This window comes from Anomaloglossus baeobatrachus, chromosome 1 (genome assembly GCF_048569485.1).
Source record: "Anomaloglossus baeobatrachus isolate aAnoBae1 chromosome 1, aAnoBae1.hap1, whole genome shotgun sequence".
In the NCBI taxonomy this organism is placed as follows: domain Eukaryota; kingdom Metazoa; phylum Chordata; class Amphibia; order Anura; family Aromobatidae; genus Anomaloglossus; species Anomaloglossus baeobatrachus.
Genome location: NC_134353.1, coordinates 944,779,851 through 944,807,312, shown reverse-complemented (window position 1 = coordinate 944,807,312; position 27,462 = coordinate 944,779,851). Strand labels below are relative to the sequence as shown.

At 46.0% G+C, this 27,462-nt stretch overlaps 1 protein-coding gene across 1 annotated transcript in view; it reads left to right on the top strand.

Annotated features, from left to right (window-relative positions):
* Window positions 1–14,069, top strand: part of TTC33 (tetratricopeptide repeat domain 33) — a 163,148-nt gene extending 149,079 nt beyond the window's left edge. Inside the window, exon 5 of the mRNA XM_075328794.1 lies at window positions 7,195–14,069. Coding sequence (XP_075184909.1) covers window positions 7,195–7,551 — 357 coding nt within the window. The 3' untranslated portion in view covers window positions 7,552–14,069. The remainder of the gene's footprint in view (window positions 1–7,194) is intronic.
* Window positions 14,070–27,462: the final 13,393 nt, after the last annotated feature.

Here is a 27,462-nt window from a genome sequence, read left to right as displayed (position 1 = left end):
AGTGCAGCTCTGGAGTATACTACAGAATAAGTAAACTAATGTATGTACACTGACTCCACCAGCAGAATAGTGAGTGCAGCTCTGGAGTATAATACAGGAGGTAACTCAGGATCAGTACAGGATCAGTAATGTAATATACAGTGCCTACAAGTAGCATTCAACCCCCTGCAGATTTAGCAGGTTTGATAAGATGCAAATAAGTTAGAGCCTGCAAACTTCAAACAAGAGCAGGATTTATTAACAGATGCATAAATCTTACAAACCAACAAGTTATGTTGCTCAGTTACATTTTAATAAATTTTCAACATAAAAGTGTGGGTCAATTATTATTCAACCCCTAGGTTTAATATTTTGTGGAATAACCCTTGTTTGCAATTACAGCTAATAATCGTCTTTTATAAGACCTGATCAGGCCGGCACAGGTCTCTGGAGTTATCTTGGCCCACTCCTCCATGCAGATCTTCTCCAAGTTATCTAGGTTCTTTGGGTGTCTCATGTGGACTTTAATCTTGAGCTCCTTCCACAAGTTTTCAATTGGGTTAAGGTCAGGAGACTGACTAGGCCACTGCAACACCTTGATTTTTTCCCTCTTGAACCAGGCCTTGGTTTTCTTGGCTGTGTGCTTTGGGTCGTTGTCTTGTTGGAAGATGAAATGACGACCCATCTTAAGATCCTTGATGGAGGAGCGGAGGTTCTTGGCCAAAATCTCCAGGTAGGCCGTGCTATCCATCTTCCCATGGATGCGGACCAGATGGCCAGGCCCCTTGGCTGAGAAACAGCCCCACAGCATGATGCTGCCACCACCATGCTTGACTGTAGGGATGGTATTCTTGGGGTCGTATGCAGTGCCATCCAGTCTCCAAACGTCACGTGTGTGGTTGGCACCAAAGATCTCGATCTTGGTCTCATCAGACCAGAGAACCTTGAACCAGTCTGTCTCAGAGTCCTCCAAGTGATCATGAGCAAACTGTAGACGAGCCTTGACATGACGCTTTGAAAGTAAAGGTACCTTACGGGCTCGTCTGAAACGGAGACCATTGCGGTGGAGTACGTTACTTATGGTATTGACTGAAACCAATGTCCCCACTGCCATCAGATCTTCCCGGAGCTCCTTCCTTGTTGTCCTTGGGTTAGCCTTGACTCTTCGGACAAGCCTGGCCTTGGCACGGGTGGAAACTTTCAAAGGCTGTCCAGGCCGTGGAAGGCTAACAGTAGTTCCATAAGCCTTCCACTTCCGGATGATGCTCCCAACAGTGGAGACAGGTAGGCCCAACTCCTTGGAAAGGGTTTTGTACCCCTTGCCAGCCTTGTGACCCTCCACGATCTTGTCTCTGATGGCCTTGGAATGCTCCTTTGTCTTTCCCATGTTGACCATGTATGAGTGCTGTTCACAAGTTTGGGGAGGGTCTTAATTAGTCAGAAAAGGCTGGAAAAAGAGATAATTAATCCAAACATGTGAAGCTCATTGTTCTTTGTGCCTGAAATACTTCTTAATACTTTAGGGGAACCAAACAGAATTCTGGTGGTTTGAGGGGTTGAATAATAAATGACCTCTGAATAAACTTTTCACAATTTTAAAAAAAAAAAAGAAAAAAGAAATAACATTCTTTTTTGCTGCATTTCACACTTCCAGGCTGATCTACAGTCCAAATGTCACAATGCCAAGTTATTCCGAATGTGTAAACCTGCTAAATCTGCAGGGGGTTGAAGACTACTTGTAGGCACTGTATGTACACAGTGACTGCACCAGCAGAATGGTGAGTGCAGCTCTGGATTATAATACAGGAGGTATCTCAGGATCAGTAATGCAATGTTTGTACGCAGTGACTGCACCAGGAGAATAGTGAGTGCAGCTCTGGAGTACAATTCAAAATTTTGAATAGATTTTTATTTTTCAGTTTTTGCTTTAAATAAAAAAGGGATCTGTACAGAATTAGAAACATTTTTTAATATCGGTGGTCGGAGTTCTGTTTTGCACTCCTGCACAGCCCTCTAGTTACAATTCAGTCACCTCTAGGGGGAGCCCCGGAGCCTGCTGCATACTCACATAATAAGCTCTGGTGCTCCCCCTAGAGGTGGTGGCAGACAGCAGGATTTTTATCTTTGATCAGATTTTGAGCCTTTATCAGAAATGCTGCTCCCCGTCCAACATTCGCCTTCTGTAAATTCACATTTAGGGTCTTCTAGTAATCCGAGTTAAACATTACAAAATATATAACTTCAGGAATCCCAAATATCTAGATGCATATAATATATAGTGTACGGATCAGAGCCGTAGGATCTCAGGATCAGAAGATCTTCACTGTAATTTCTCTTCTTTCCTGACGTTTCCCAGATATAAGCGTGGGATATTCCGCGCACCAGGAGGAGATGTGTAATTCATCCTTTGCCAAGAAAACATAAGACGATCTCTCAGGAGCAGCGCCGCCTCCTGTAGAGCAGATATGACAGGAGTGGTTGTAGGAGGACCAGCCCTGTGTGTGCCGGTGAGGGCGGCGGTCCTACCTGCATTTTATTGGATGATGCTGATCTGTACAAGGTTTTCTAATTACATTATGAAGATTATTTATGATTCAGAAGTTCATGAATCCACATTTGTGGCTTTCAGTTGCTGAGCGCTACCAGCCCCGTGTAGGTACACCTTAGATCGGCTCCTATAAGGGGAGGTTTTTCTGTTTTTACATTTTAGGCACGACTGTTATTCAGTCACAAACATAATACAGTCATACTTCAATTTGTGGTGAGCTGCTTACGCCGTAACATGGACTCTGTTCTTCAGATTGAACTGATATTACTGGAGGGGAAGGGGACACGGAGAAGATGATTGAATTCATCGTACTGGAGGGGAAGGGGTCATGGAGAAGATGATCGAATTCATCGTAATGGAGGGGAAGGGGTCATGGAGAAGATGATCGAATTCATCGTACTGGAGGGGAAGGGGTCATGGAGAAGATGATCGAACTGATCCTACTGGATGGGAAGGGACTAGAGAAGCTAATCGAACTGCTGCAGGGCGCAAGGATGCATGGAGAAGCTGCTCGAATTCATCGTATTGGAGGGGAAGGGGACACAAGAAGATGATTTGAATTTATCATACTGTAGGAGAAGGGGTCATGGAGAAGATGATCAAATTCATCATACTGGAGGGGAAGGGGACATGGAGAAGATGATCAAATTTTTCTTACTGGAGGAGAAGAGGACATAGAGAAGATGATCAAATTAATTGTACTGGAGGAGAAGGGAACACGGAGAAGATGATCAAATTTTTCGTACTGGAGGGGAAGGGGACACAGAGAAGATAATAAAATTAATTGCACTGGAGTACAAGGGGACTCTGAGAAGATGATCAAATTCATCGTACTGGAGGGGAAGGGGACACTAAGAAGATGATCAAATTCATCGTACTGGAGGGGAAGGGGACACGGAGAAGATGAGCAAATTCATCGTACTGGAGGGGAAGGGGACACGGAGAAGATGAGCAAATTCATCGTACTGGAGGGGAAGGGGACACGGAGAAGATGATCAAATTCATTGTACTGGAGGGGAAGTGGACACGGAGAAGATCAAATTTTTCGTACTGGAGGAGAAGGGGTCATGGAGAAGATGATCAAATTAAACATCCTGTAAAGAAAGGGGACACTGAGAAGATCATCGAATTTTTCGTACTGGAGTGAAAGGGGACACGGAGAAGATGATCAAATTCATCGTATTGGAAGGAAAGTAGACATGGAGAAGATGATCGACTTCATCGTACTGGAGGTGAAGGGGTCATGGAGAAGATGATCAAATTCATCGTACTGGAAGAAAGGGGGACACGGAGAAGATGATCAAATTTTTCTACTTGAAGAAAAGGGGTCATGAAGAAGATGATCAAATTCATCATGCTGGAAGAAAAGGAGACATTGAGAAGATGATCGAATAAATTGTACTGGAGGTGAAGGGGACACGGAGAAGATGGTCAAATTAATCATACTGGAAAGAAAGGGGACACGGAGAAGTTCATCATATTTTTCGTACTGGAAGAAAAGGAGACATTGAGAAGATGATCAAATTAATTGTACTGGAAGAAAAGGAGACATTGAGAAGATCATTGAATTTTTCGTACTGGAGGGAAAGGGGACATGGAGAAGATGGTCAAATTTTTCTACTGGAGGAGAATGGGACACGGAGAAGATGATCAAATTCATCGTACTTTAGTAGAAGTGGTCATGGACAAGATGATCGAATTTATCATACTGGAAGAAAAAGGGGCATGGAAAAGATGATCGGTCTGATCCTACAGGAAGAAAGGCGCATGGAGAAGTTGATTCGATCTTACCGTTGGGGAAGGGTGCATGGAGAAGATGGCCAAACTGATCCTACTGGAAGGGAGCATGGAGAAGATGATCAAATTTATCGCACTCGAAGGAGAGGGGACATTGAGATGCAGGGCAAGGAGAAGCTGTTAGAATGAATCCTATCGGAGAGGAAGGCGGCGTAGAGAAGCTTTTCGGACCAATTTGATTGGGGGAGGAGGTGTTAGGAACCTCTTTAAACTGATCCTAGCAGAGAGAGAGGAGGTGTGGAAAAGCCTGCTGACCTGATCCTATCAGAGGATAACTGGGTGTAATGACACTTTCTGTTAATTTCTTAAAACCGATATTTGGTAATATATTGATCAGTATTTCAGGACATTCTTACCTCATTTTTGCTTTAATATGACCTTATAGAGTATTTTGACCTGCCCAATGGTGAATGGTATCCATCTCTTGCCCTTTAATTTACACTGGAGTTCCCAGATTGGTTTCTGTGTATAAGCAAAAAACCATGGAGAAAAAGCTAATCATCACCAGGCAGCTGTCATACGCTCACTGTGGATAATGGGGCTAATGGTCTCCATACTCCTTGAGGTTAGCCGATGTCACCTGATCATTTAGCATCTGATGTATATAGGGCGCCCAACCGAGAAAGCAGTTAAAGCTGAGAATGAGTGTGCATGGAGGAACTGGGAGAGATGGCTGTATGCCCAAGGCTCGATCACCTGGTTTGCATGGGCACATTTGCTGAGGTGTCCCATCCGGCAGGTGCTCCTCTGTAAATGCCGGAGACAATCGTATACCAGGGTTGCGGCGAAGGGCATCAGAGACAGCGGTTGTTCCCCAACTCTGGTGGAAGACAGCACTTTGTGATTGGGGTCTGTGATGGTGGGATATTGAGGGTTGTGTGTGGTTTTGTGTGGGTTCGTATTTTGGGGCGTGGTCCTCTGTCCTTTCTGTGTACATTGTCCTGTTAGGTTAGGTTAATCACCCCCTGCCGGGCTTTTGTTCCTAAGTCTGGGGGAGGGAGGCCTGGGATCCACCTAAACTCTCTGTTTACCTGGGAGATTGGTCAGTCTGTTGGAGAACTTCAAGAGATAAGGAAGAAGATTGATCCTCAGAGGGGAGAAGCTGCGGCTACAGGCAGCACCCCAGAGAGCCGTTGAGAAACCCCCATTTGCCTGGAAAAGGACTGCTGGAGGATTGTGACTCCTCATCGGGACATTTATGCCATTACTGGACTATTTTACCCTTTGTGTGGTGGATTATTTGATGGACAATATGCTTTGGATTTTTCACTCATTTCTCGCTCTCTTGATTGTGTGATATCAGAAAAGGACCCCGTGACGGTCTTAGTACAAATCTTACACTGGGGCCCAAGGGTCTTCTTCTGTTTTGTGCCTAAGGGCAGATGATGTAAGGGCAGTTGTTTCTAAAAGGTTTGTGCCGAAGTTCCAAAAATTCTGATTCCCTTTTGTGCAGGGACCGAGGGGAATGATTTTGCTTTGCCTGTGGACAGAAAGTTGTAAAATCTCCCTGGTAGGAAGCTGCGGTTGTTGCTCGCTCTTGGCTATGCCAGGTTTTCATGTCTTTGTCACTCATCTTGCCCGGCTCCTAGGCAAACTGCTTCATTAGGTGTTTGCTTAGTCGTTTTGTGACTTGTCAGACACGGGCGCTCTCTACTTCTCCAAACCGCGGGGACAATAAACCACTGCCGCCAAGCATTGTTCTGCAGATGTCACCTGGCCGCGGACATGACGACAGTGTTTGCCGGTCGCGTTCATTACCAGCTCTGCATTGCTGTGTCCGGCATTGTGACGACACCTACGCAGTCATGACAGGTTCTTATCTACAGTTTGACATAGCAGCATATTTGAGACGTATTTTGTCTTCTTCCTATGAATATTAAAACCGACCCATGGTGCATTAAAGATGTGTCCTCATTAAGAGCTGTCGCTGTCTGGTGGGGGTGCAAATGCGAAATCCCTCATTAGTCAAGGATTGAAATCTGCGTCCTCTTTTTGCAACTTTTTCGAGAATGAGTTGAAAAAATGGAGCAACCTGGATAAAAGTTTTCTTGTGGGTATGCGTTTTATAAGACGCACCGGATTATAAGACTCGCCCCAAATTTAGAGAAAAAAGTATATATATAAATATATATAGGTCCATTTTATAATTCGGTGATGTCTTACCGGTGAGGGGGGCGGCAGCGGTGGGGGAGCGGGGGTCACAGGAGGCAAGAGCAGTGCTTGAGTACGGTGATGATGCAGTGGTGCAGAGGGGGGCCCAGATGCTCGCTGCTGCGTGCGCTGCACTGTGTCGGGGGGCCTCCTGTGAGGCACTGGGGCCTCCTGTGACCCCTCTCCAACCCCCCGGTAATCTACATTCGGAATTTAAGATGCACCCCTCATTTTTCTCCCAAATTTTTGGGAGTAAAAGTGCGTCTTATAGTCCGAAAAATACAGTATGTTTCTCTACTACAAACAAAAGTGGTGTAGTCTTATCAATCAGGCATGGATTACCCTTCTTTCTCTGTCCTCTCTTGATTGCCTAAATTCGGTAGAATCGCTGGTAAGCGGAGTAGAGTAAGGCTGGGTTTCCATTTAGGTCAGCCTGAGCCGGACACAACCGATGCAAAGTTGTACGTCTTTAGTCATAGATGACACTTCGTAAAAAAAAAAAATAACTCAACATGTTTGAAGGACACCATGATGGACCTCGTAGTAAGTTGGTTCCATGGGGCTGTTGGTGTCCATCATGTTTGGAGCCAATACTAATGTTACTTTTGGTTTCCTCTTCTTATCACGGAACAGAAAACCGAAAGTACGAGTGATTATCAGATGTGAGTGATTGTAATGAAACCACAGTAATAGTCAGGTTTGTTTCCTGTCATCCACAGGCCATTCGAAGCTTCCAGATTGGGATCCACATCTGTCCTTCCAACATGGAGCTGTGGGAGGAAGATCTGAACTGGGCTCGAAAGCTTCTCCAACAGAAGAAAGAAGCTGAAGCCACAGAAGCCACGGAGACAAATCGGAAAGATTTCAGTATTGAGCAGACGTCAATCCCAGACTATGATTTTGAGAGTGACGAGGTGGTGGCGGCCTGTGATGCTTTGTCGCGGATACACAAGGTGGCTGCCGCCGGTAGTAAATCCATTGTAGTTTCTTCATCAGGAAAGGTGACAAACGAGGAACCATCAGAAGACAACGCCTCCACCTCTGCTGACCCAATAGTATTTAGCAAGGCTCGATGATTGGATGACTGGGTGTGTGTTTTTGTCATCCGTGATACGTTTTGGTGTGTTTTTGTTTTTTCCCCATCTGTGACATTCACCAGTCGTTCTGGATGAGGCTTTAAAAGGAAAAAGTGTCTAAAAGATATTTTTGTACTCAGAGATATCACTTTGTGGAATGAGGATTCGTATGTGATCGTAAGATTCGTCCTTTGCCACGGTTATAGCCACAGAAGACTCCCCTCTATAAAAGTGCTGACATTTAGTATTTTCTAATAAGTCGTTTATACATTTAAGAAGATAGAATTGGTGCGATCCTGGATGTCGATGTCTTTATTGGAGAGATGGACATTTTTTTGGTGATCAGCTTTGAGGGAATTGAGCAAATTATTGGCCGTACAATCCCGATGTCAAAGGCTGGGAAGGAATTAAAATTGACAAAAAAATCCACGTAGTATTATGCTGCTTCTCACAGTCCCAGTCCACGGTCACAGCAGGTCTTTGGTCCTCTACACAGGTCCCATCCCGTCTTCAGTCTTCTACACAGGTCCCATCCCGTCTTCAGTCTTTAACACTGGTCTTGTCCGGTCTTTAGCTTTCTACACAGGTCCTATCTGGTCTTTAGCTTTCTACACAGGTCCTATCTGGTCTTTAGCTTTCTACACAGGTCCTATCTGGTCTTTAGCTTTCTACACTGGTCCCATCTAGTCTTCAGTCTTCTACAGAAGTCCCATCCGGTCTGTAGCTTTCTACACAGGTCCCATCCAGTCTTTAGCTTTCTATATATATCCCGTCCGATCTTCAGCTTTCTACACAGGTCCCATCCAGTCTTTAGCTTTCTATACAGATCCCATCTTCAGCTTTCTACACAGGTCCAATCTGGTCTTCAGCTTTCTACACAGGTCCCATCCCGACTTCACTCTTCTACACAGGTCCCATCACGTTTTTAGTCTTTAACACTGGTCCTGTCCGGTCTTCAGTCTTCTACACAGGTTACATCCAGTCTGTAAGTTTCTACACAGGTCCCATCCGGTCTGTAGCTTTCTATACAGATCCCGTCCAGTTTTCAGCTTTCTACACAGGTCCCATCCGATCTTCAGCTTTCTACAGAAGTCCAATCTGATCTTCAGCTTTCTACACAGGTCCAATGTGGTCTTCAGCTTTCTACACATGTCCCATCCGGTCTTTAGCTTTCTACACAGGTCCCATCCTGTCTTCAGCTTTCTACACAGGTCCCATCCTGTCTTCAGCTTTCTACACAGGTCCCATCCTGTCTTCAGCTTTCTACACAGGTCCCATCCTGTCTTCAGTCTTTTACACAGGTCCAATGTGGTCTTCAGATTTCTGCTCAGGTCCCGTCCTATCCTCAGTTTTTCTACACAAGTCCCGTACGGCCTTCAGCTTTCTACACAGGTCCCATGTAGTCTTCAGTCTTCTTCACAGATCCCGTCTGGTCTTCGGCTCCTCTAGTGTTGAGTAGGCCTCCCAATATCATTCTGTTACAAGCTATGGAGGCGACGATGATCAGACAGGACCTGTGAAAAAGAACAAAGACCTGCTGTTACTGCAGACTGGATCTGTGAGGACCAGCTGGGAACTGTGGGAAGAAAATGAAGGGTTGAGTAAGTATTAAGACCACAGAGCATACTGAGGCGCATTCAATTTGCATCTTATAAAGTCAGTATAAAACAAATTCCCTGGACAAATTATTCACATTTTTGCAGATTTGCTCTTTACCTTATTATTTTAGTTTTTCATAACCTTCATTGACTTCATTAAGTCGCTAGAAGGTCAAGTGCAGCCATCTGTAATGCTCCGAATGGGACTTTATCTCTTGAAGTACCTTCATCAGATAACCCGATTTCTTCATACACATGCACGCTCAGGACGGCTGAGCGTGCATGTATTTTCGCTCAGGAGAGGGGAACAGACACCTCCTGGCAATGGGTTATTTTTTGGGAACTAAAGAGTCAGCTGTTGAAATCCAGCACCCCTGATCCATCTTTTCTTCCACATCTTCTGTCGGCTTCTCTATGAGAAAACAAGTTCAACTTCCTTTTCTGGGATGATATTGAAGCTGAGTGCCCAGAAAACTACAAATCCCAGCATTCCCTGCTGCACACCAGTGATGCCGCTTAGGAGGAGATTGCGTTACAAGGAAGATCTGAATATGACCGATACAAGACGGGGCAGTTTGTTCTTCGGAACAATAGATCCAGAAACTTCAGAACTTCCCATGGTGGAGCTCGGAATAAACCGTCATTTATAAAGTGTTCCGCTTTTTTGATGTTACGTCTATTGGAATATGATTTTTGTGCATGGAAAAACCCTTTAAGACGAAAGTTCTCCTTGAAAGGAAAGCCTCTGGCAATTTCTAGCTGTGAAGAGAACTTCCCGGGTTCTTTCGGGCTTTATTTCCGAAGTCTTCTCCTCCATTATATTCATGTATACGTTGAATACTATGTTGCTTCTTATAGAGATATTAACTAATAATGCAAAACACAAAATAAACTTTATTATTGTATATGAAATATATTGTGAGGTTTCCACTCCTAAAATCTCTCAAAGATAGAAAACTAATCCAAAGGGATCAGATCAAATACTGCCGACGCAAATCTGCTGCTGTGACTGCAAACGCGAAAGGTGCGACAGTCCCCGGAATAATCCCCTACTCACCCCAAATTCATTTTCCAGGCTGATGCTTAGCAGAGAGGTCTGTTTGCCTTTAGGTCTCACTGTATGGGTTCGCCTTGTCGTGGTGGATGGGCTCATGCAATCTTATCACTAGTCTATATAGCAGTAATGCAATCAGAAATAATCCTTACACAAAAGATGCGACAGCCCCCGGACTAATCCCCTCCTTTGTCAAGTTCATTTTCCAGGCTCATACCCAGCAAAGAGGTCTGTTTCACTTCCGGTCCCATCTGTATGGGTTTGCCTTGTCGTGGTGGATGGCCTCATGTAATTTCATCTAAATGCTCCTGTTCAGAACTTTAGTCTCTATCGCAGTATTAATCCTTACACGAAAGATGCGACAGCCTCGGAATAATCCCCTACCTACCCAACAGAGATATCTGTTTCACTTAGGGTACCATCGGTATGGGTTTGCCTTGTCGTGGTGGATGGGCTTATGCAATTTCATGTAAATGCCCCTGTTTATAGCATTAGTCTTTATAGCAGTATTAATCCTTGCACAAAAGATGTGATGGCCCCAGATTAATCCCCTACCTACCCTGGGTTCACTTTCTAGGCTTATACCCAGCAGAATGGTCTGTTTCATTTAGAGTCCCAAATGCAAATTACACTTTCTAACTAGTTTTACTTTATTTACTACACACCTTACCTAGTCTTCAACATTGTTTTCCCATTCTAATTATTAGCGCAGTAGTTTTATATTCTATCATTTAGGGTCCCATCTGTATGGGTTCGCCTTGTCATGGTGGATGGGCTCATGCAATTTCATCTAAATGCCCCTGTTTAGAACTTTAGTCTTTATAGCAGTATTAATCCTTACATGAAAGATGCGACAGCCCCCGGAATAATCCCTACCCCGAGTTCATTTTCTAGGTCTGTTCCCAGCAGAGGGGTCTGTTTCATTTAGCGTCCCATCTGTATGGGTATGCCTTGTTGTGGTTCATAGGCTCATGCCATTTCATCTAAATGCCCCCATTTACAACATTAGTCTTTATAGCAGTATAAATCCTTACACAAAAGATGTGACAGCCCCTGGAATAATGCCCTACCTACCCTGGGTTCACTTTCTAGGCTCATATCCAGAAGAGTGGTCAGTTTAGGGTCCCATCTGTATGGGTTCGCCTTGTCGTGGTCTATGGGCTCGTGCAATTTCATCTAAATGCCCCCATTTATAAACATTAGTCTTTATAGCAGTATTAATCCTTACACGAAAGATACGACAGCCCCCGGAATAATCCCCTACTCACCCCAAATTCATTTTCCAGGCTGGTACCCAGCAGAGAGGTCTGGTTTCCTTAGATTATCACTATATGGGTTTGCCTTGTTGTGGTGTATGGTCTCATGGAATTTTATTACTATAGTCTATATAGCAGTAATGCATTCAGAAATAATCCTTACACGAAAGATGTGACAGCCCCCGGACTAATCCCCTCCTTTGGCAAGTTCATTTTCCAGGCTCATACCCAGTAGAGAGGTCTGTTTTCCTTAGGTTTTCACTATCTGGGTTTGCCTTGTCGTGCTGGATGGGCTCATGCAATTTTATCACTATAGTCTTTATAGCATTAATGCAATCAGAAATAATGCTTACACAAAACATGTGACAGCCCCCGGAATAATCCCCTACGCACCCCAAATGCATTTTCCAGGCTGATACCCAGTAGAGAGCTCTATTTTCCTTAGGGTATCTCTTTATGGGTTTGCCTTGTCGTGGTGGATGGCCTCATGCAATTTCATCTAAATAGCCCCGTTTAGAACGTTAGTCTTTATAGCAGTATTATTCCTTGCACAAAAGATGCGACAGCCTCCGGAATAAACCCTTACCTACCCCGAGTTCATTCTCCAGGCTCATACCCAGCAGACAGGTCTGTATCACTTACAGTCCCATCTGTATGGGTTTGCCTTGTCGTGGTGGATGGCCTCATGCAATTTCATCTAAATAGCCCCGTTTAGAGCTTTAGTCTTTATAGCAGTATTAATCCTTATACAGAAGATGCGACAGCCTCGGAATAATCCCCTACCTACCCCGACTTCATTTTCTAGGCTCATACCCCACAGATGGATCTGTTTTGTTTAGGGTACCATCTATATGGGTTTGCCTTGTCGTGGTCTATGGGCTCGTGCAATTTCATCTAAATGCCCCCATTTACAACATTAGTCTTTATAGCAGTATTAATCCTTACACGAAAGATACGACAGCCCCCGGAATAATCCCCTACTCACCCCAAATTCATTTTCCAGGCTGGTACCCAGCAGAGAGGTCTGGTTTCCTTAGATTATCACTATATGGGTTTGCCTTGTTGTGGTGGATGGGCTCATGCAATTTTATCACTATATAGTCTTTATAGCATTAATGCAATCAGAAATAATCCTTACACAAAACATGTGACAGCTCCCGGAATAATCCCCTACGCACCCCAAATGCATTTTCCAGGCTGATACCCAGTAGTGAGCTCTATTTTCCTTAGGGTATCTCTTTATGGGTTTGCCTTGTTGTGGTGGATGGTCTCATGCAATTTTATTACTATAGTCTATATAGCAGTAATGCAATCAGAAATAATCCTTACACGAAAGATGCGACAGCCCCTGGACTAATCCCCTCCTTTGTCAAGTTCATTTTCCAGGCTCATACCCAACAGAGGGGTCTGTTTCGTTTAGGGTACCATCTGTATGGGTATGCCTTGTTGTGGTGGATGGGCTCATGCCATTTCATCTAAATGCCCCTGATTACAACATTAGTGTTTATAGCAGTATTAATCCTTACACAAAAGATGTGATGGCCCCCAGATTAATCCCCTACTCACCCCAAATTCATTTTCCAGGCTGATACCCAGCAGAGAGGTCTGTTTTCCTTAGATCATCACTATATGGGTTTGCCTTGTTGTGGTGGATGGTCTCATGGAATTATTATAGTCTATATAGCAGTAATGCATTCAGAAATAATCCTTACACGAAAGATGTGACAGCCCCCGGACTACTCCCCTCCTTCTTTGAGTTCATTTTCTAGGCTCATACCCAACAGAGGGGTTTGTTTCCCTTAGGGTCCCATCTGTATGGGTTTGCCTTGTCGTGGTGGATGGGCTCATGCAATTTCATCTAAATGTCCCTGTTTAGAACTTTACTCTTTATATTAGTATGAATCCTTACACAAAAGATGCGACGGCCCCCGGAATAATCCCCTACTCACCCCAAATTCATTTTCCAGGCTCATACCCAGCAGAGAGGTCTGTTTTCCTTAGGTTCTCACTATATGGGTTTGCCTTGTCGTGGTGGATGGGCTCATGCAATTTTATCACTATAGTCTTTATACCAGTAATGCAATCAGAAATAATCCTTACACGAAAGATGCGACAGCCCCCGGACTAATCCCCTCCTTCTTCGAGTTCATTTTCTAGGCTCATACACAGCAGAGGGGTTTGTTTCCCTTTAGGGTCCCATCTGTATGGGTTTGCCTTGTCGTGGTGGTTGGGCTCATGCAATTTTAGAACTATAAGTCTTTATAGCAGTAATGCAATCAGAAATAATCCTTACATGCAACGTTTGCACATAACAGGACGATGTCCGTGTTCTGCAGCTTGGGGCTACCGCTTTCCCGGCTTGCTGGGACTGTATTTTCGCAGCTGCTGGGAAGCCACATGTTGCAGATCACGAGACTCTGCAGCTGGCGGGATTTCACAATTACAGGCAGATGAACATTGAGCATTCCCCTGCGACAGTAAAATCTCACACCCCCATCGCCTGACAGCTGCTAAGGATCATCCCGGTCAATAACAGTATCATTAACAGCAGGAGGGGAATAGATAAATTGTTATTTTATCATCCAATAAACTGCTGAGCTTTTCATTCTATGGTGCACCTGTCCGTCTTTTTTTTTTTTTTCTTCAAAAAATTTCCAGCAATTAATTTTTTGTAGAAACTTTTAATTTGATGGAATTATATTCCTGACTAACAAGAACTTCAAAGCTGCCATTTGCTGCACCCAAACTGCTTAGCTATCTTACTTTCCTGTCTGCATTGCCGTGGAGTGCCCTAGAGAAGAAGCCGAGCATAAGAAAATCGCTGCCTGACACCAACATCTTCACAAGAAATATGTGAGAGAGGCTCTGGAAATATGAGTCTGGGAAGAATATATGAAGGCAGGTGGAACCCACGGAATAGGAGAAGAGATCACAGACAGCAGATCTGACGCTCTTGCTACGGGTCACCTCAGCGCAAAGCATGAAATCTGATTTGTAAAAGTCCAATTTGAATTTCTATTTGCAGACACGTGTTTCAGAATTTTGCCCCTCCTCAGTGCAAAGCATGAGATCTGATTTGTTAAAGTCAAACTAGAATCTCTACTTGTAGACACGTGTTTCTGGGTTTTGCCGCCACTCAGCACAAAGCATGAGATCTGATTTGTAAAAGCCAAGCTAGAATCTCTTATTTGCAGACATATGTTTCTGGATTTTGCTCCCCCTCAGCACAAAGCATGAAATCTGATTTATAAAAGCCACACTAGAATCTCTATTTGTAAACACATGTTTCTGGGTTTTGCCCCTTCTCAGCATGATGCATGAGATCTGATTTGTAAAAGCCACACTAGAATCTCTATTTGTAAACACATGTTTCTGGGTTTTGCCCCTTCTCAGCATGATGCATGAGATCTGATTTGTAAAAGCCAAGCTAGAATCTCTATTTGTACACACATGTTTCTGGGTTTTGCCCCTTCTCAGCATGATGCATGAGATCTGATTTGTAAAAGCCACACTAGAATCTCTATTTACAGACATGTGTTTCTGGGTTTTGCCCCTCCTCAGCGCAAAGCATGAGATCTGATTTGTTAAAGTCAAACTAGAATCTCTCTTTGCAGACACATGTTTCTGGATTTTGCTCCCCTTCAGCACAAAGAAGAAATCTGATTTATAAAAGCCACATTAGAATCTCTATTTGTAAACACATGTTTCTGGGTTTTGCCCCTTCTCAGCGTGAAGCATGAGATCTGATTTGTAAAAGCCAAACTAGAATCTCTTATTTGCAGACACGTGTTTCTGGGTTTTGCCCCTCCTTAGCGCAAAGCATGAGATCTGATTTGTAAAAGCCAAACTAGAATATTTACAGACACGTGTTTCTGGGTTTTGCCACTCCTCAACACAAAGCCTGGGATCTGATTGGAAAAACCATACTAGAATCTCTATTTGCATAAGGGCAAAGCTTCAAGATCCAGATGCAATTGTTTTTTTCATTTAGACACTAGTCCAGTGCTGAAACGCATTGTGGAAATAAATATTCAACTCATCTTAGTCCTAAGGATTCTTTATTACAGCAGTGAAGCCTAATATCGTGTATCCAAATTGGTCAAAGATCCAAAGGTGTCATATTAGAATACATTATAGCCTCCTGCACCCCCTACACTCGCACCGTGCCCCTCTGCCAGGTATGTATGGAATTACACTGACGCACTCTTCAATGTCAGCATGAGCTAGAGATGTATAGATCACAGAAAAGAATCCTGGATCATGAATCATATAAAGCAGGCCTGTACAATGTATAGACCAGCGGCTGCATTTACCCCACCGAAGGGTTTGCTGTGGCCCGTGGACCTGTCCGTGTGTCACCGCTCCCTGCTTCCATTATTCAAATGTATTTGCGTCTCTCAAACGTGGATATATTTGAAAACCTGATCATTGGAACCAGGGCAGAACAGAAGAGAGCTTGTCAGCCCTTGCTCCGATGAGCAGCAGCATGATGAGGTCAGCACGCTGCTCCCGGCGCTGGAGAGGTGTTGGAGACGTCGGCCCCGTAAGCGCTCCATGAAGGCGCTGAAGGCAAACACTATGGGGGGCTGTTGTGAAAGGGGGCACAATATATCATGGGGTAAGGGAATATGTGTGTGAGGAAATAATTATGAAGAAGCTCAGTGTGGGGCATGGACAGAATGGAGAGGGGCAGTGTGGAGGGATATTACAAAGAGAGGCAGTGTGGGGGAGGAACATTATGAGGGAGTTTTGGAGGGGACAGTGTAGGGGAGATATAATGGAAATGGACAGTGTGGAGGGATGACATTATGAAGAGGAGCAGTGTGGGGGAACAACATTATGAAGAAGGGCAGTGTGGGGGAATGACATTATGGAGACGTAAAGTGTCTGAGAACGACATTATGAAGAGGGGCAGTTTTGGAATGACAGGAGCAGTGTGTGGGACAACATTATGTAGAGGAACAGTGTGAGGAGGAAGCTATTATGCAGAGGGGCAGTGTGGGGGGATATTTTGTAGAGGGGCAGTGTGGGGGGATATTTTGTAATGGGGCAGTGTGGGAGGGATGACATTGTGGAGAGGGGCAGTGTAGGAGGTATGACCTTTTGGAGAGGGGCAGTGTGGGGGCACATATAGAGGTGCAGTGAGGGGGAAGCATATTTTGTGCAGGAAGCACAAAGGGCAATTATTTAGCGGTGCACCATGTGAGATTTTTATTTATGGGCAGTATAATGATATTCTTTTTAAGGGCACTGTGTTGTGATGTGTTGCTGGAGACCGGAGAAGAGGAAAATCTGCAGAAATGAGCTGTGGATGAAATCTGATCATGGCATCTGTACTAACAGTACACAAAAATGATGGAAACGACTCGAATCAGAGAAAATGACATCTATAAGGTACCAGGATGTAAATGTTTGATGGTGATACTGACTATGTCTCATCAGTATTGTGGTTCATGTGTGGTCCGCAGTCTTATGATGACTGATAACAATAACTCCCAGCATCTCCTTACTGTTGTTAAGGACATACTGGGAATTGTACATTCAATTGATACAGTTATATATAAGGCTGACCTGACGTTGCAATTGATCGCTGACTATGCTTGGTGCTATATACATGTACTGATGGTGGTTCTGGCGCCACACTCATGTACTGACGGTGGTTGTGGCCCTGCATTCATGTACTGACGCTTGTCTTGATGCATTTGTGTACTGAAGGTGGTTCTGGTGCCGTACTCGTGTACTGACAGTGGTTCTGCTGCCATACTCATGTACTGAGGTTGGTTCTGATTTTCTACACATGTAACAATCCACAATGTTCTTCAAGGCTATGTTAAAACGTAATCTCAAATCTCTAAGTTTTGAGTATTTTTATGAGGAGGAGTTGATGGGTTTCTGCTCCAAAAAACAGTTTAAATTAGTGTCTGTTCACAGTTATTTTTTTGGATCAGCATCTCCTCAAATCGTCAAATACTTTAAACTTGGTATTGGTGATTGTTATGATCTGGTCACCGTGGACGATCACAAAAATCCAATCAGCAGAAAAACACTAGTTGGGATCTGAGCTGATCGCAATCCCCTATCTGTCAGACCACACTAGAAGTAGCCATGGAGTGTTCGTAAACACACCTAGACGCCTTGTCACAGCCGGAGAAACTTACTACACCTCACAGATAGAAATGAGGAAACTTATCTTGCCTCAGAGTAGTCCCCAAAGGAAAAGCAAGCCCCCAACATATAAAGCCAACAGTGATGTAAGAAAACACAATTAGGAAATATAGATTAGCAAAGGCAAAGGACAGGGCAGATAACTGATTGCGGCCAGAAAAAAACCCTGCAAAAAAATAGCAATCTCCTGATAATAAAAAATACTGAGACCACACGGACTCTTCCCCACTATATCAAGTACTCTTGTAAATAATGGGAGAAACAAATTACAAAAAAAAAAACCAAAAGAAATACAAAAGTGCAAATAAATAGAACAGGGAGACCATGCTCATCAAAACAGAAAGACAAGACAATTCCTCTCCTGCAAGAAAACAGACTTTAAGCAAAATGAAAAGAAGCACAATCACCCTTAGGTGAGGATCAGTCAATAAAGCAAAGAACTTGCAACTTATCTGGAATGGTACAGGCACAGGATAAATGGAAGGACAAACTCCAAGCCAATTCAGAGACTGCAGATAAACATCTATCACCGGCCCCAGCTAGCAGACACTGCTCTTCTATATAGCCCAGGCTGATTTGCAATTGGGCTTCCCAAACTCCCAATAACCTTCTACACCTGTTGAGTCACAGTGAGCTTCACCCCCAGTCCTGACCACCAGAGGGAGTTCCAAACCATCACCCCCTCGGATGACATTCACAACAGGTGATGTATTAATGTACTGATGGTGGTTCTGGTGATGTATTCATGTAAATACCTCTTTACATTTTTTTAGCTTTCTTTGTGATTAGTTCAGTATGGCAATGTAGGCTTTGGACCAAAAATTGTTGAGCACCCCTGATATAAAGTGTCCTCTGGTTCCTCGCACTGGTCGGTGATCAGGTGGCAGGTGCAATTTTGCACCGTTTGCCTTCTATAGCTTCTGCGTTGTGTGTCTATTGTTGGCTGAGTTAATTTAGAGTCCAACAGACAGTTGTAAAGTCCCTGGTGGTCTAGAGGTTATTTATCAGACGGGCAGTGGTTCCACACCTCTTGACTTGGCTGACCAGCCTCATAGTTTTCCCGACTACCAGAATTAGTGCATTTTTTGTAAAATGTTACACCCAGGCAAACTAGTACTGTGTTATACAGATGTAGCACAGATTATCTTGTCACTGGCATCACAGATTACCGTAATACAGGAATAGTGCCGCCCTCCGCCTGAATGATGAATGAAGCGCTGCTCTGAGGGTAACATATACACAAGTCCGTGCTAAGACAAACACCCTTCTCTGTGTATACACTCGAGGGATGACTCCGGAGAAATCTCGCTGACCCCGAGAAATCCTATAAGGTAAATGTTTACATTGTTATTCTGGGTTCTGGTTCTCATAGACTCCGGATTGATCCGGAAAACAGGAGGAACGACATCTTCTTTATTAATGGCAAATGATGTGTGTTCAAGAGGGAGAATTGCACAAATGATTTACTCAGCATTTCCTCCCTTCTCCCTTAAGATCGATGCGGCTATAAATGCTGCCTGAGTGACCGTGCCAATAGATACGGACGCGGGAGCCGCGGCGGAGATATTTAAAGGGATCCACTCACCATAGATGATATTTTTCACTTGCTCCCGACACCTCCCCTTGAAGTGACCATTATTTTCAAAGCTCTTCCCCCAATCTATGGATATTTGTGTACTCCCCCCCCCCCTTTCCGGCACAGACTCCCACTCCCTTGACACTTGAATTACATCAACCACTAAAAAAATCAATGGGACCTACAGGTTCTGTGTCCTACTTCATTCCCATTTTAGAGATTAATTTTGTGTCTTGCAAAACTTTCCCCAGTGACCCGTTACAGCTCTGACCATAGAAGTGCCTTTACAAGCAAAAGGGTAACAATGTTTTGCACTTTTGGCTTTCAGGCTCCATATATCTCATCATCCACTACAGCTTTGAGCGTGAGACGACCTTCATCTTATAGACAATCATCTTGGCTTCTCATACATAAATGTGACTTACATATGATTAGTTATGCAAATTATTGTCATGTCTCTGTATTGTTACTGTTTTGCTCCTAAAAAGCTAAATGTAAATTTTTATTTTGTTAGTATTTTGTAAATCCCCCTTTGGCTTTCACCTCTGCCTGAATCCTTCTGGGCTCTCGATCAGATTCAAGCATGTCTCCACTGAAATCTGATCCGAGGTCTCTTCTCCACGTTCCCAGTGTTGGTGTATACTGGTCAGGTCTCTTCTCCACGTTCCCGGTGTTGGTGTATACTGGTCAGGTCTCTTCTCCACGTTCCCAGTGTTGGTGTATACTGGTCAGGTCTCTTCTCCACGTTCCCAGTGTTGGTGTATACTGGTCAGGTCTCTTCTCCATGTTCCCAGTGTTGGTGTATACTGGTCAGGTCTCTTCTCCATGTTCCCAGTGTTGGTGTATACTGGTCAGGTCTCTTCTCCACGTTCCCAGTGTTGGTGTATACTGGTCAGGTCTCTTCTCCACGTTCCCAGTGTTGGTGTATACTGGTCAGGTCTCTTCTCCATGTTCCCAGTGTTGGTGTATACTGGTCAGGTCTCTTCTCCATGTTCCCAGTGTTGGTGTATACTGGTCAGGTCTCTTCTCCATGTTCCCAGTGTTGGTGTATACTGCTCAGATCTCTTCTCCACGTTCCCAGTGTTGGTGTATACTGGTCAGGTCTCTTCTCCACGTTCCCAGTGTTGGTGTATACTGGTCAGGTCTCTTCTCCACGTTCCCAGTGTTGGTGTATACTGGTCAGGTCTCTTCTCCATGTTCCCAGTGTTGGTGTATACTGCTCAGATCTCTTCTCCACGTTCCCAGTGTTGGTGTATACTGGTCAGGTCTCTTCCCCACGTTCCCAGTGTTGGTGTATACTGGTCAGGTCTCTTCTCCACGTTCCCAGTGTTGGTGTATACTGGTCAGGTCTCTTCTCCACGTTCCCAGTGTTGGTGTATACTGGTCAGGTCTCTTCTCCACGTTCCCAGTGTTGGTGTACACTGGTCAGGTCTCTTCTCCACGTTCCCAGTGTTGGTGTATACTGGTCAGGTCTCTTCTCCACGTTCCCAGTGTTGGTGTACACTGGTCAGGTCTCTTCTCCACGTTCCCAGTGTTGGTGTATACTGGTCAGGTCTCTTCTCCACGTTCCCAGTGTTGGTGTATACTGGTCAGGTCTCTTCTCCACGTTCCCAGTGTTGGTGCAAACTGGTCAGGTCTCTTCTCCACGTTCCCAGTGTTGGTGTATACTCGTCAGGTCTCTTCTCCACATTCCCAGTGTTGGTGTATACTGGTCAGGTCTCTTCTCCACATTCCCAGTGTTGGTGTATACTGGTCAGGTCTCTTCTCCACGTTCCCAGTGTTGGTGTATACTGCTCAGATCTCTTCTCCACATTCCCAGTGTTGGTGTATACTGGTCAGATCTCCTCTCCACGTTCCCAGTGTTGGTGTATACTGGTCAGGTCTCTTCTCCACGTTCCTAGTGTTGGTGTATACTGGTCAGGTCTCTTCTCCATGTTCCCAGTGTTGGTGTATACTGCTCAGATCTCTTCTCCACGTTCCCAGTGTTGGTGTATACTGGTCAGGTCTCTTCCCCACGTTCCCAGTGTTGGTGTATACTGGTCAGGTCTCTTCTCCACGTTCCCAGTGTTGGTGTATACTGGTCAGGTCTCTTCTCCACGTTCCCAGTGTTGGTGTATACTGGTCAGGTCTCTTCTCCACTTTCCCAGTGTTGGTGTATACTGGTCAGGTCTCTTCTCCATGTTCCCAGTGTTGGTGTATACTGTTCGCTAACTTGGGGATGTATACAGCTTTTCCTTCTTCCACAAGTGTTGGCTTGGGTTGAGGTCTGGGGACAGTGAGGACAATCCAGCTCCTCTACTTCATTGTCATTGACCCATTTCTTTTCCAATCTCGGCGTATGCTTCGGGTCGTGGTTCTGCTGGAACACTATGTCGTCCTTTTCATACCCATAGTACTTGAGTGTATGAAGTAACTCGTCTTGTAGAATACTCACATGTAGCTCAGCATTGAGACTGCCATCGATCCTGATCATGTATCCAACACCTTTGGCCGTAAACACCCCCATATCATCAGGCTTCCTCTACTGAACTGGACAGTTCCTTCTATTTCTCGATCCGCTCACCCTTTTTCCCTTGTTTCTTCCAGACCTTGTATGCGGCTTGATTCATACGTCCCTTGCAAAGATTAACCTGCCCAATTCCAGCGTCGCTGAAGCATCCCTAGATCATCACCGATCCTCCACCAAATTCCAAATTTCACAGTGGGTGCAGCACACTGTGGCTTGTACACATCTCTAGGTCTTTGTCTAACCATCAGATGACCAGGTGTTGGGCAAAACTGAAAATTAGGTAAAGAAAATTCAACAAACATGTTTGCGAAGGACGTATGAATCAAGCCACATAGAAGGTTATCCTGGAAAAACAGTTGCTTCCTTCTGCTCAGGCAACGTTCCCCAACTCTGACGCCTGTTTTTTCCAGCAGGACAATGCACCATGCCACACAGCTAGGTCAATCAATGTTTGGATGAAGGACCACTACATCAAAACCCTGTCATGGCCAGCCCAATCTCCAGACCTGAACCTCATTGAAAACCTCTGGAATGTAATCAAGAGGAATATGGATAGTCACAATCCATTAAACAAATCAAAAAGGTCTGTGGAGCCTTTGCTAGGAGTTTCGACGTGGAAAGTAGCCAGATATCCTTCCAGGAAGGACCTAGGAATGGCTCTTTTTAGGAGACCAGCATAACCACCATATTAAGTGGCCCTTTTAGTTAATATCCAACTTGACGAGTTTAAAGATATGACAAGGGAAATACCAAGGCCAGGTATCCATCCACAGACAGCTGTTTCGGGGTATTGCCCCTCATCAGTGTGGAGTAGGATTCTGGCCAGGTGGGAGCAATGCCTAGTAGACCAAGAAGACAAAACAATCACTGATCTTGGGGAGACCAGCCAGAGAAAACACTGCCGGCAGCCAGCGAAGGCGCTCAACACAGTGAAATCCTAGGTGCATTGCCCACTGGGAAGTATGCAAATCAAAAAGCTCCGTAGAGCCTCTGTTAGGAGTCTCAACACGGGAAATAGCCAGATATCCCTCCGAGAAGGACCCAGCCAAGGAGTGGCTCTTTTGTGTGGATGAAGGACCACCACATCAAAACCCTGTCATGGCCAGCCCAATCTCCAGACCCGAACCCCATTGAAAACCTCTGGAATGGAATCAATCCATCAAACGAAGAAGAACTGCTTACATTTTTGCACCAGGATTGGCATAAGGTCCCCCAAAAGCAGTGTGAAAGACTGGTGGAAAGCAGCCAAGACGCATGAAAGCTGAGATTTATTTGAGATCTGAAAGCAATGTGCTTTATTTGTTATTTTGGCTATTAAAGAAATAACTTTATTGCTTGGAAATTCGGAGACGTTGTCTGTAGTTTATAGAATAAAAGAACAATTTACATTTTACTCAAAAATATAAAGAGAAAAATCAGAAAAGCTAAAAATGTGGAAGTGCAAGGGATAAAAAAAAGGGGTTCGCTGTAGGGACCCTATCATTGAGGGAGACAGAAGCTGTAAGTGAATCCGTCTACAACAGTTGATCGTTTTCTATTCGTCAGAGGGATGAAATGTTGTTTGTGCGTGATTGCCATGGAAATTATAATGATCTGTTCCTAGGGAATATCTTGGGCTTAATCATTGTTGAAAAAATAACATTTAATGGCCAGATTACGTGCAGCTTGTATGGGTTAGAAAATATTACATTTATTACTAGACGAAAATGTGAGTCCCCGGGAAAGTAACGAGAGCTGCGACTCAGACACAATGTCCTCCATACACTCCAGGGTGGCTGATGCTTCTGATTTTTGTTGATATCTTCCTGCCCTGGTGTTTTCCATCTCCTCAATTGCCCCTTTTTTATTCCTGTTTTTTTAAAAGGATCTTGTGCCGAAAATGACCACTTTTAGATTTCCCATGTGATCGGTCTCATATGAGATCAATGGAGGAATCAGAATGTTCATCTGAGGAGGTGTCCGAGGCCGTATCCTCAAAGATGACGTCCTTTGTATGGACGTTTGTTGCCTGTCATATTGTGGACATTTGCAAGTTTCTTGTTCTGGAGATTTATGTTCCTGCAATAAAAGCTAAGTTTTCATTTACTTACCTGGGATGGAATCTACTGGATCCTCTTCATTTGTTCATTTGGATTGAAGAGTTCGTGTTCCTGGTGTGTTACAGTTCACTAAGGGGGCTCAGTACTGGTAACTAGTGATGAGTGGGCACTACCATGCTCGGGTGCTCAGTACTCGTAACTAGTGATGAGTGGGCACTACCATGCTCGGGTGCTCAGTACTGGTAACTAGTGATGAGCAGGCACTACCATGCTCGGGTGCTCAGTACTGGTAACTAGTGATGAGCGGGCACTACCATGCTCGGGTGCTCAGTACTCGTAACTAGTGATGAGTGGGCACTACCATGCTCAGGTGCTCAGTACTGGTAACTAGTGATGAGTGGGCACTACCATGCTCAGGTGCTCAGTACTGGTAACTAGTGATGAGTGGGCACTACCATGCTCGGGTGCTCAGTACTCGTAACTAGTGATGAGTGGGCACTACCATGCTCAGGTGCTCAGTACTGGTAACTAGTGATGAGTGGGCACTACCATGCTCAGGTGCTCAGTACTGGTAACTAGTGATGAGCGGGCACTACCATGCTCGGGTGCTCAGTACTGGTAACTAGTGATGAGCGGGCACTACCATACTCAGGTGCTCAGTACTGGTAACTAGTGATGAGTGGGCACTACCATGCTCGGGTGTTCTGTACTCGTAACTAGTGATGAGCGGGCACTACCATGCTCGGGTGCTCAGTACTCGTAACTAGTGATGAGCGGGCACTACCATGCTCAGGTGCTCAGTACTCGTAACTAGTGATGAGCGGGCACTACCATGCTCAGGTGCTCAGTACTCGTAACTAGTGATGAGCGGGCACCACCATGCTCAGGTGCTCAGTACTCGTAACTAGTGATGAGCGGGCACTACCATGCTCGGGTGCTCAGTACTGGTAACTAGTGATGAGTGAGCACTACCATGCTCAGGTGCTCAGTACTGGTAACTAGTGATGAGCGGGCACTACCATGCTCAGGTGCTCAGTACTGGTAACTAGTGATGAGCGGGCACTACCATGCTCAGGTGCTCAGTACTGGTAACTAGTGATGAGCGGGCACTACCATGCTCGGGTGCTCAGTACTGGTAACTAGTGATGAGCGGGGACTACCATGCTCGGGTGCTCAGTACTGGTAACTAGTGATGAGCGGGCACTACCATGCTCAGGTGCTCAGTACTGGTAACTAGTGATGAGCGGGCACTACCATGCTCGGGTGCTCAGTACTGGTAACTAGTGATGAGCGGGCACTACCATGCTCAGGTGCTCAGTACTGGTAACTAGTGATGAGCGGGCACTACCATGCTCAGGTGCTCAGTACTGGTAACTAGTGATGAGCGGGCACTACCATGCTCAGGTGCTCAGTACTGGTAACTAGTGATAAGCGGCCATATAATGAGCAGAAATCCTGTTATATAGAGTATTTCTCGTTATATAGAGTATTTCTCGTTATATAGAGTATTTCTCGTTATATAGAGTATTTCTCGTTATATAGCTCCTTCTCTTTCCCTACAATGGTGATGAGCAGGTGACTGCACCTTGTAGCGTTTCCATAATACATAAATTATATTATCATATATTATGGTGACTGTTACCGTGTTATTGCGGGCATTGCGTTGCCAATAATCCTTGGCATGGATGGTGGGAATATTCCTGAACACGGTAATTACATCACGTACATTGTGCAGTAATCAGGCGGCCCCATATATAAAGGTGACAAGTGACGCCGCCCGCGCCGAGATGTCTTCTGCCCTTTATGTCACCAATTGAAGGGCTTTCAAGACAAGTGGAAAATAAATTAAACGGGATCAATAAGCAGAGCATTGGAGACCTGTCAGCGGCAGCAGGTGGTCGCCTCTTCGCGGCGGACGGTGTTTGTACAAGTCTATTATATGTCCATCAGAGATGGAAAAGACGAAAGAACCACAGTAACGGCGAAAGTCGGGGGGCGGAAGATTGTGCGGGTCTCATCCCCCCGTTACCATAGAGCGCCGCTGTTTGTACACGGAACATTTCTTTTCTCCGCTGCGGGCGGAGCATTGACAGACGCGGAGCAATCATCACACTTTTCCATCTCTGCTACAAATAGGTCGTTCCAACCGGAAAACGAAGACTTCTCCATCGGCCGGACAACGTCATGCAAGAGTCGTCTCCAACAAGTCACAAATATTCTCCGAAATCACAAAGTACGATGAGATTACATATTTATCAAGAGCGGATGACCCTTTCCAGTCACGACCAATGGAGACATTTTTCAGGGTCGGCGATGCTGCAGTCTTGGAAGAGGGGGTATCGTGGCCCAGGAGGGTCAGCGATGCTGCAGGCTTGGAGGAGGGGGTATCGCGGCCCAGGAGGGTCAGCGATGCTGCAGGCTTGGAGGAGGGGGTATCGTGGCCCAGGAGGGTCAGCGATGCTGCAGGCTTGGAGGAGGGGGTATCGCGGCCCAGGAGGGTCAGCGATGCTGCAGGCTTGGAAGAGGGGGTATCGTGGCCCAGGAGGGTCGGCGATGCTGCAGGCTTGGAAGAGGGGGTATCGTGGCCCAGGAGGGTCAGCGATGCTGCAGGCTTGGAGGAGGGGGTATCGCGGCCCAGGAGGGTCAGCGATGCTGCAGGCTTGGAGGAGGGGGTATCGTGGCCCAGGAGGGTCAGCGATGCTGCAGGCTTGGAGGAGGGGGTATCGCGGCCCAGGAGGGTCAGCGATGCTGCAGGCTTGGAAGAGGGGGTATCGTGGCCCAGGAGGGTCGGCGATGCTGCAGGCTTGGAAGAGGGGGTATCGTGGCCCAGGAGGGTCAGCGATGCTGCAGGCTTGGAGGAGGGGGTATCGCGGCCCAGGAGGGTCAGCGATGCTGCAGGCTTGGAGGAGGGGGTATCGTGGCCCAGGAGGGTCAGCGATGCTGCAGGCTTGGAGGAGGGGGTATCGCGGCCCAGGAGGGTCAGCGATGCTGCAGGCTTGGAAGAGGGGGTATCGTGGCCCAGGAGGGTCGGCGATGCTGCAGGCTTGGAAGAGGGGGTATCGTGGCCCAGGAGGGTCAGCGATGCTGCAGGCTTGGAGGAGGGGGTATCGCGGCCCAGGAGGGTCGGCGATGCTGCAGGCTTGGAAGAGGGGGGTATCGTGGCCCGGGAGGGTCAGCGATGCTGCAGGCTTGGAGGAGGGGGTATCGCGGCCCAGGAGGGTCGGCGATGCAGCAGGCTTGGAGGAGGGGGTGTCCCAGCCCAGGAGGGTCAGCGATGCTGCAGGCTTAGAGGAGGGCGTGTCGCGGCTCAGGAGGGTTGGCGATGCAGCAGGCTTAGAGGAGGGCGTGTCGCGGCTCAGGAGGGTCGGCGATGCTGCAGGCTTGGAAGAGGGGGTATCGTGGCCCAGGAGGGTCGGCGATGCTGCAGGCTTGGAAGAGGGGGTATCGCGGCCCAGGAGGGTCGGCGATGCTGCAGGCTTGGAGGAGGGGGGTATCGCGGCCCAGGAGGGTCGGCGATGCAGCAGGCTTGGAAGAGGGGGTATCGTGGCCCAGGAGGGTCAGCGATGCTGCAGGCTTGGAGGAGGGGGTATCGCGGCCCAGGAGGGTCAGCGATGCTGCAGGCTTGGAAGAGGGGGTGTCGTGACCCAGGAGGGTCGGCGATGCTGCAGGCTTGGAAGAGGGGGTATCGTGGCCCGGGAGGGTCAGCGATGCTGC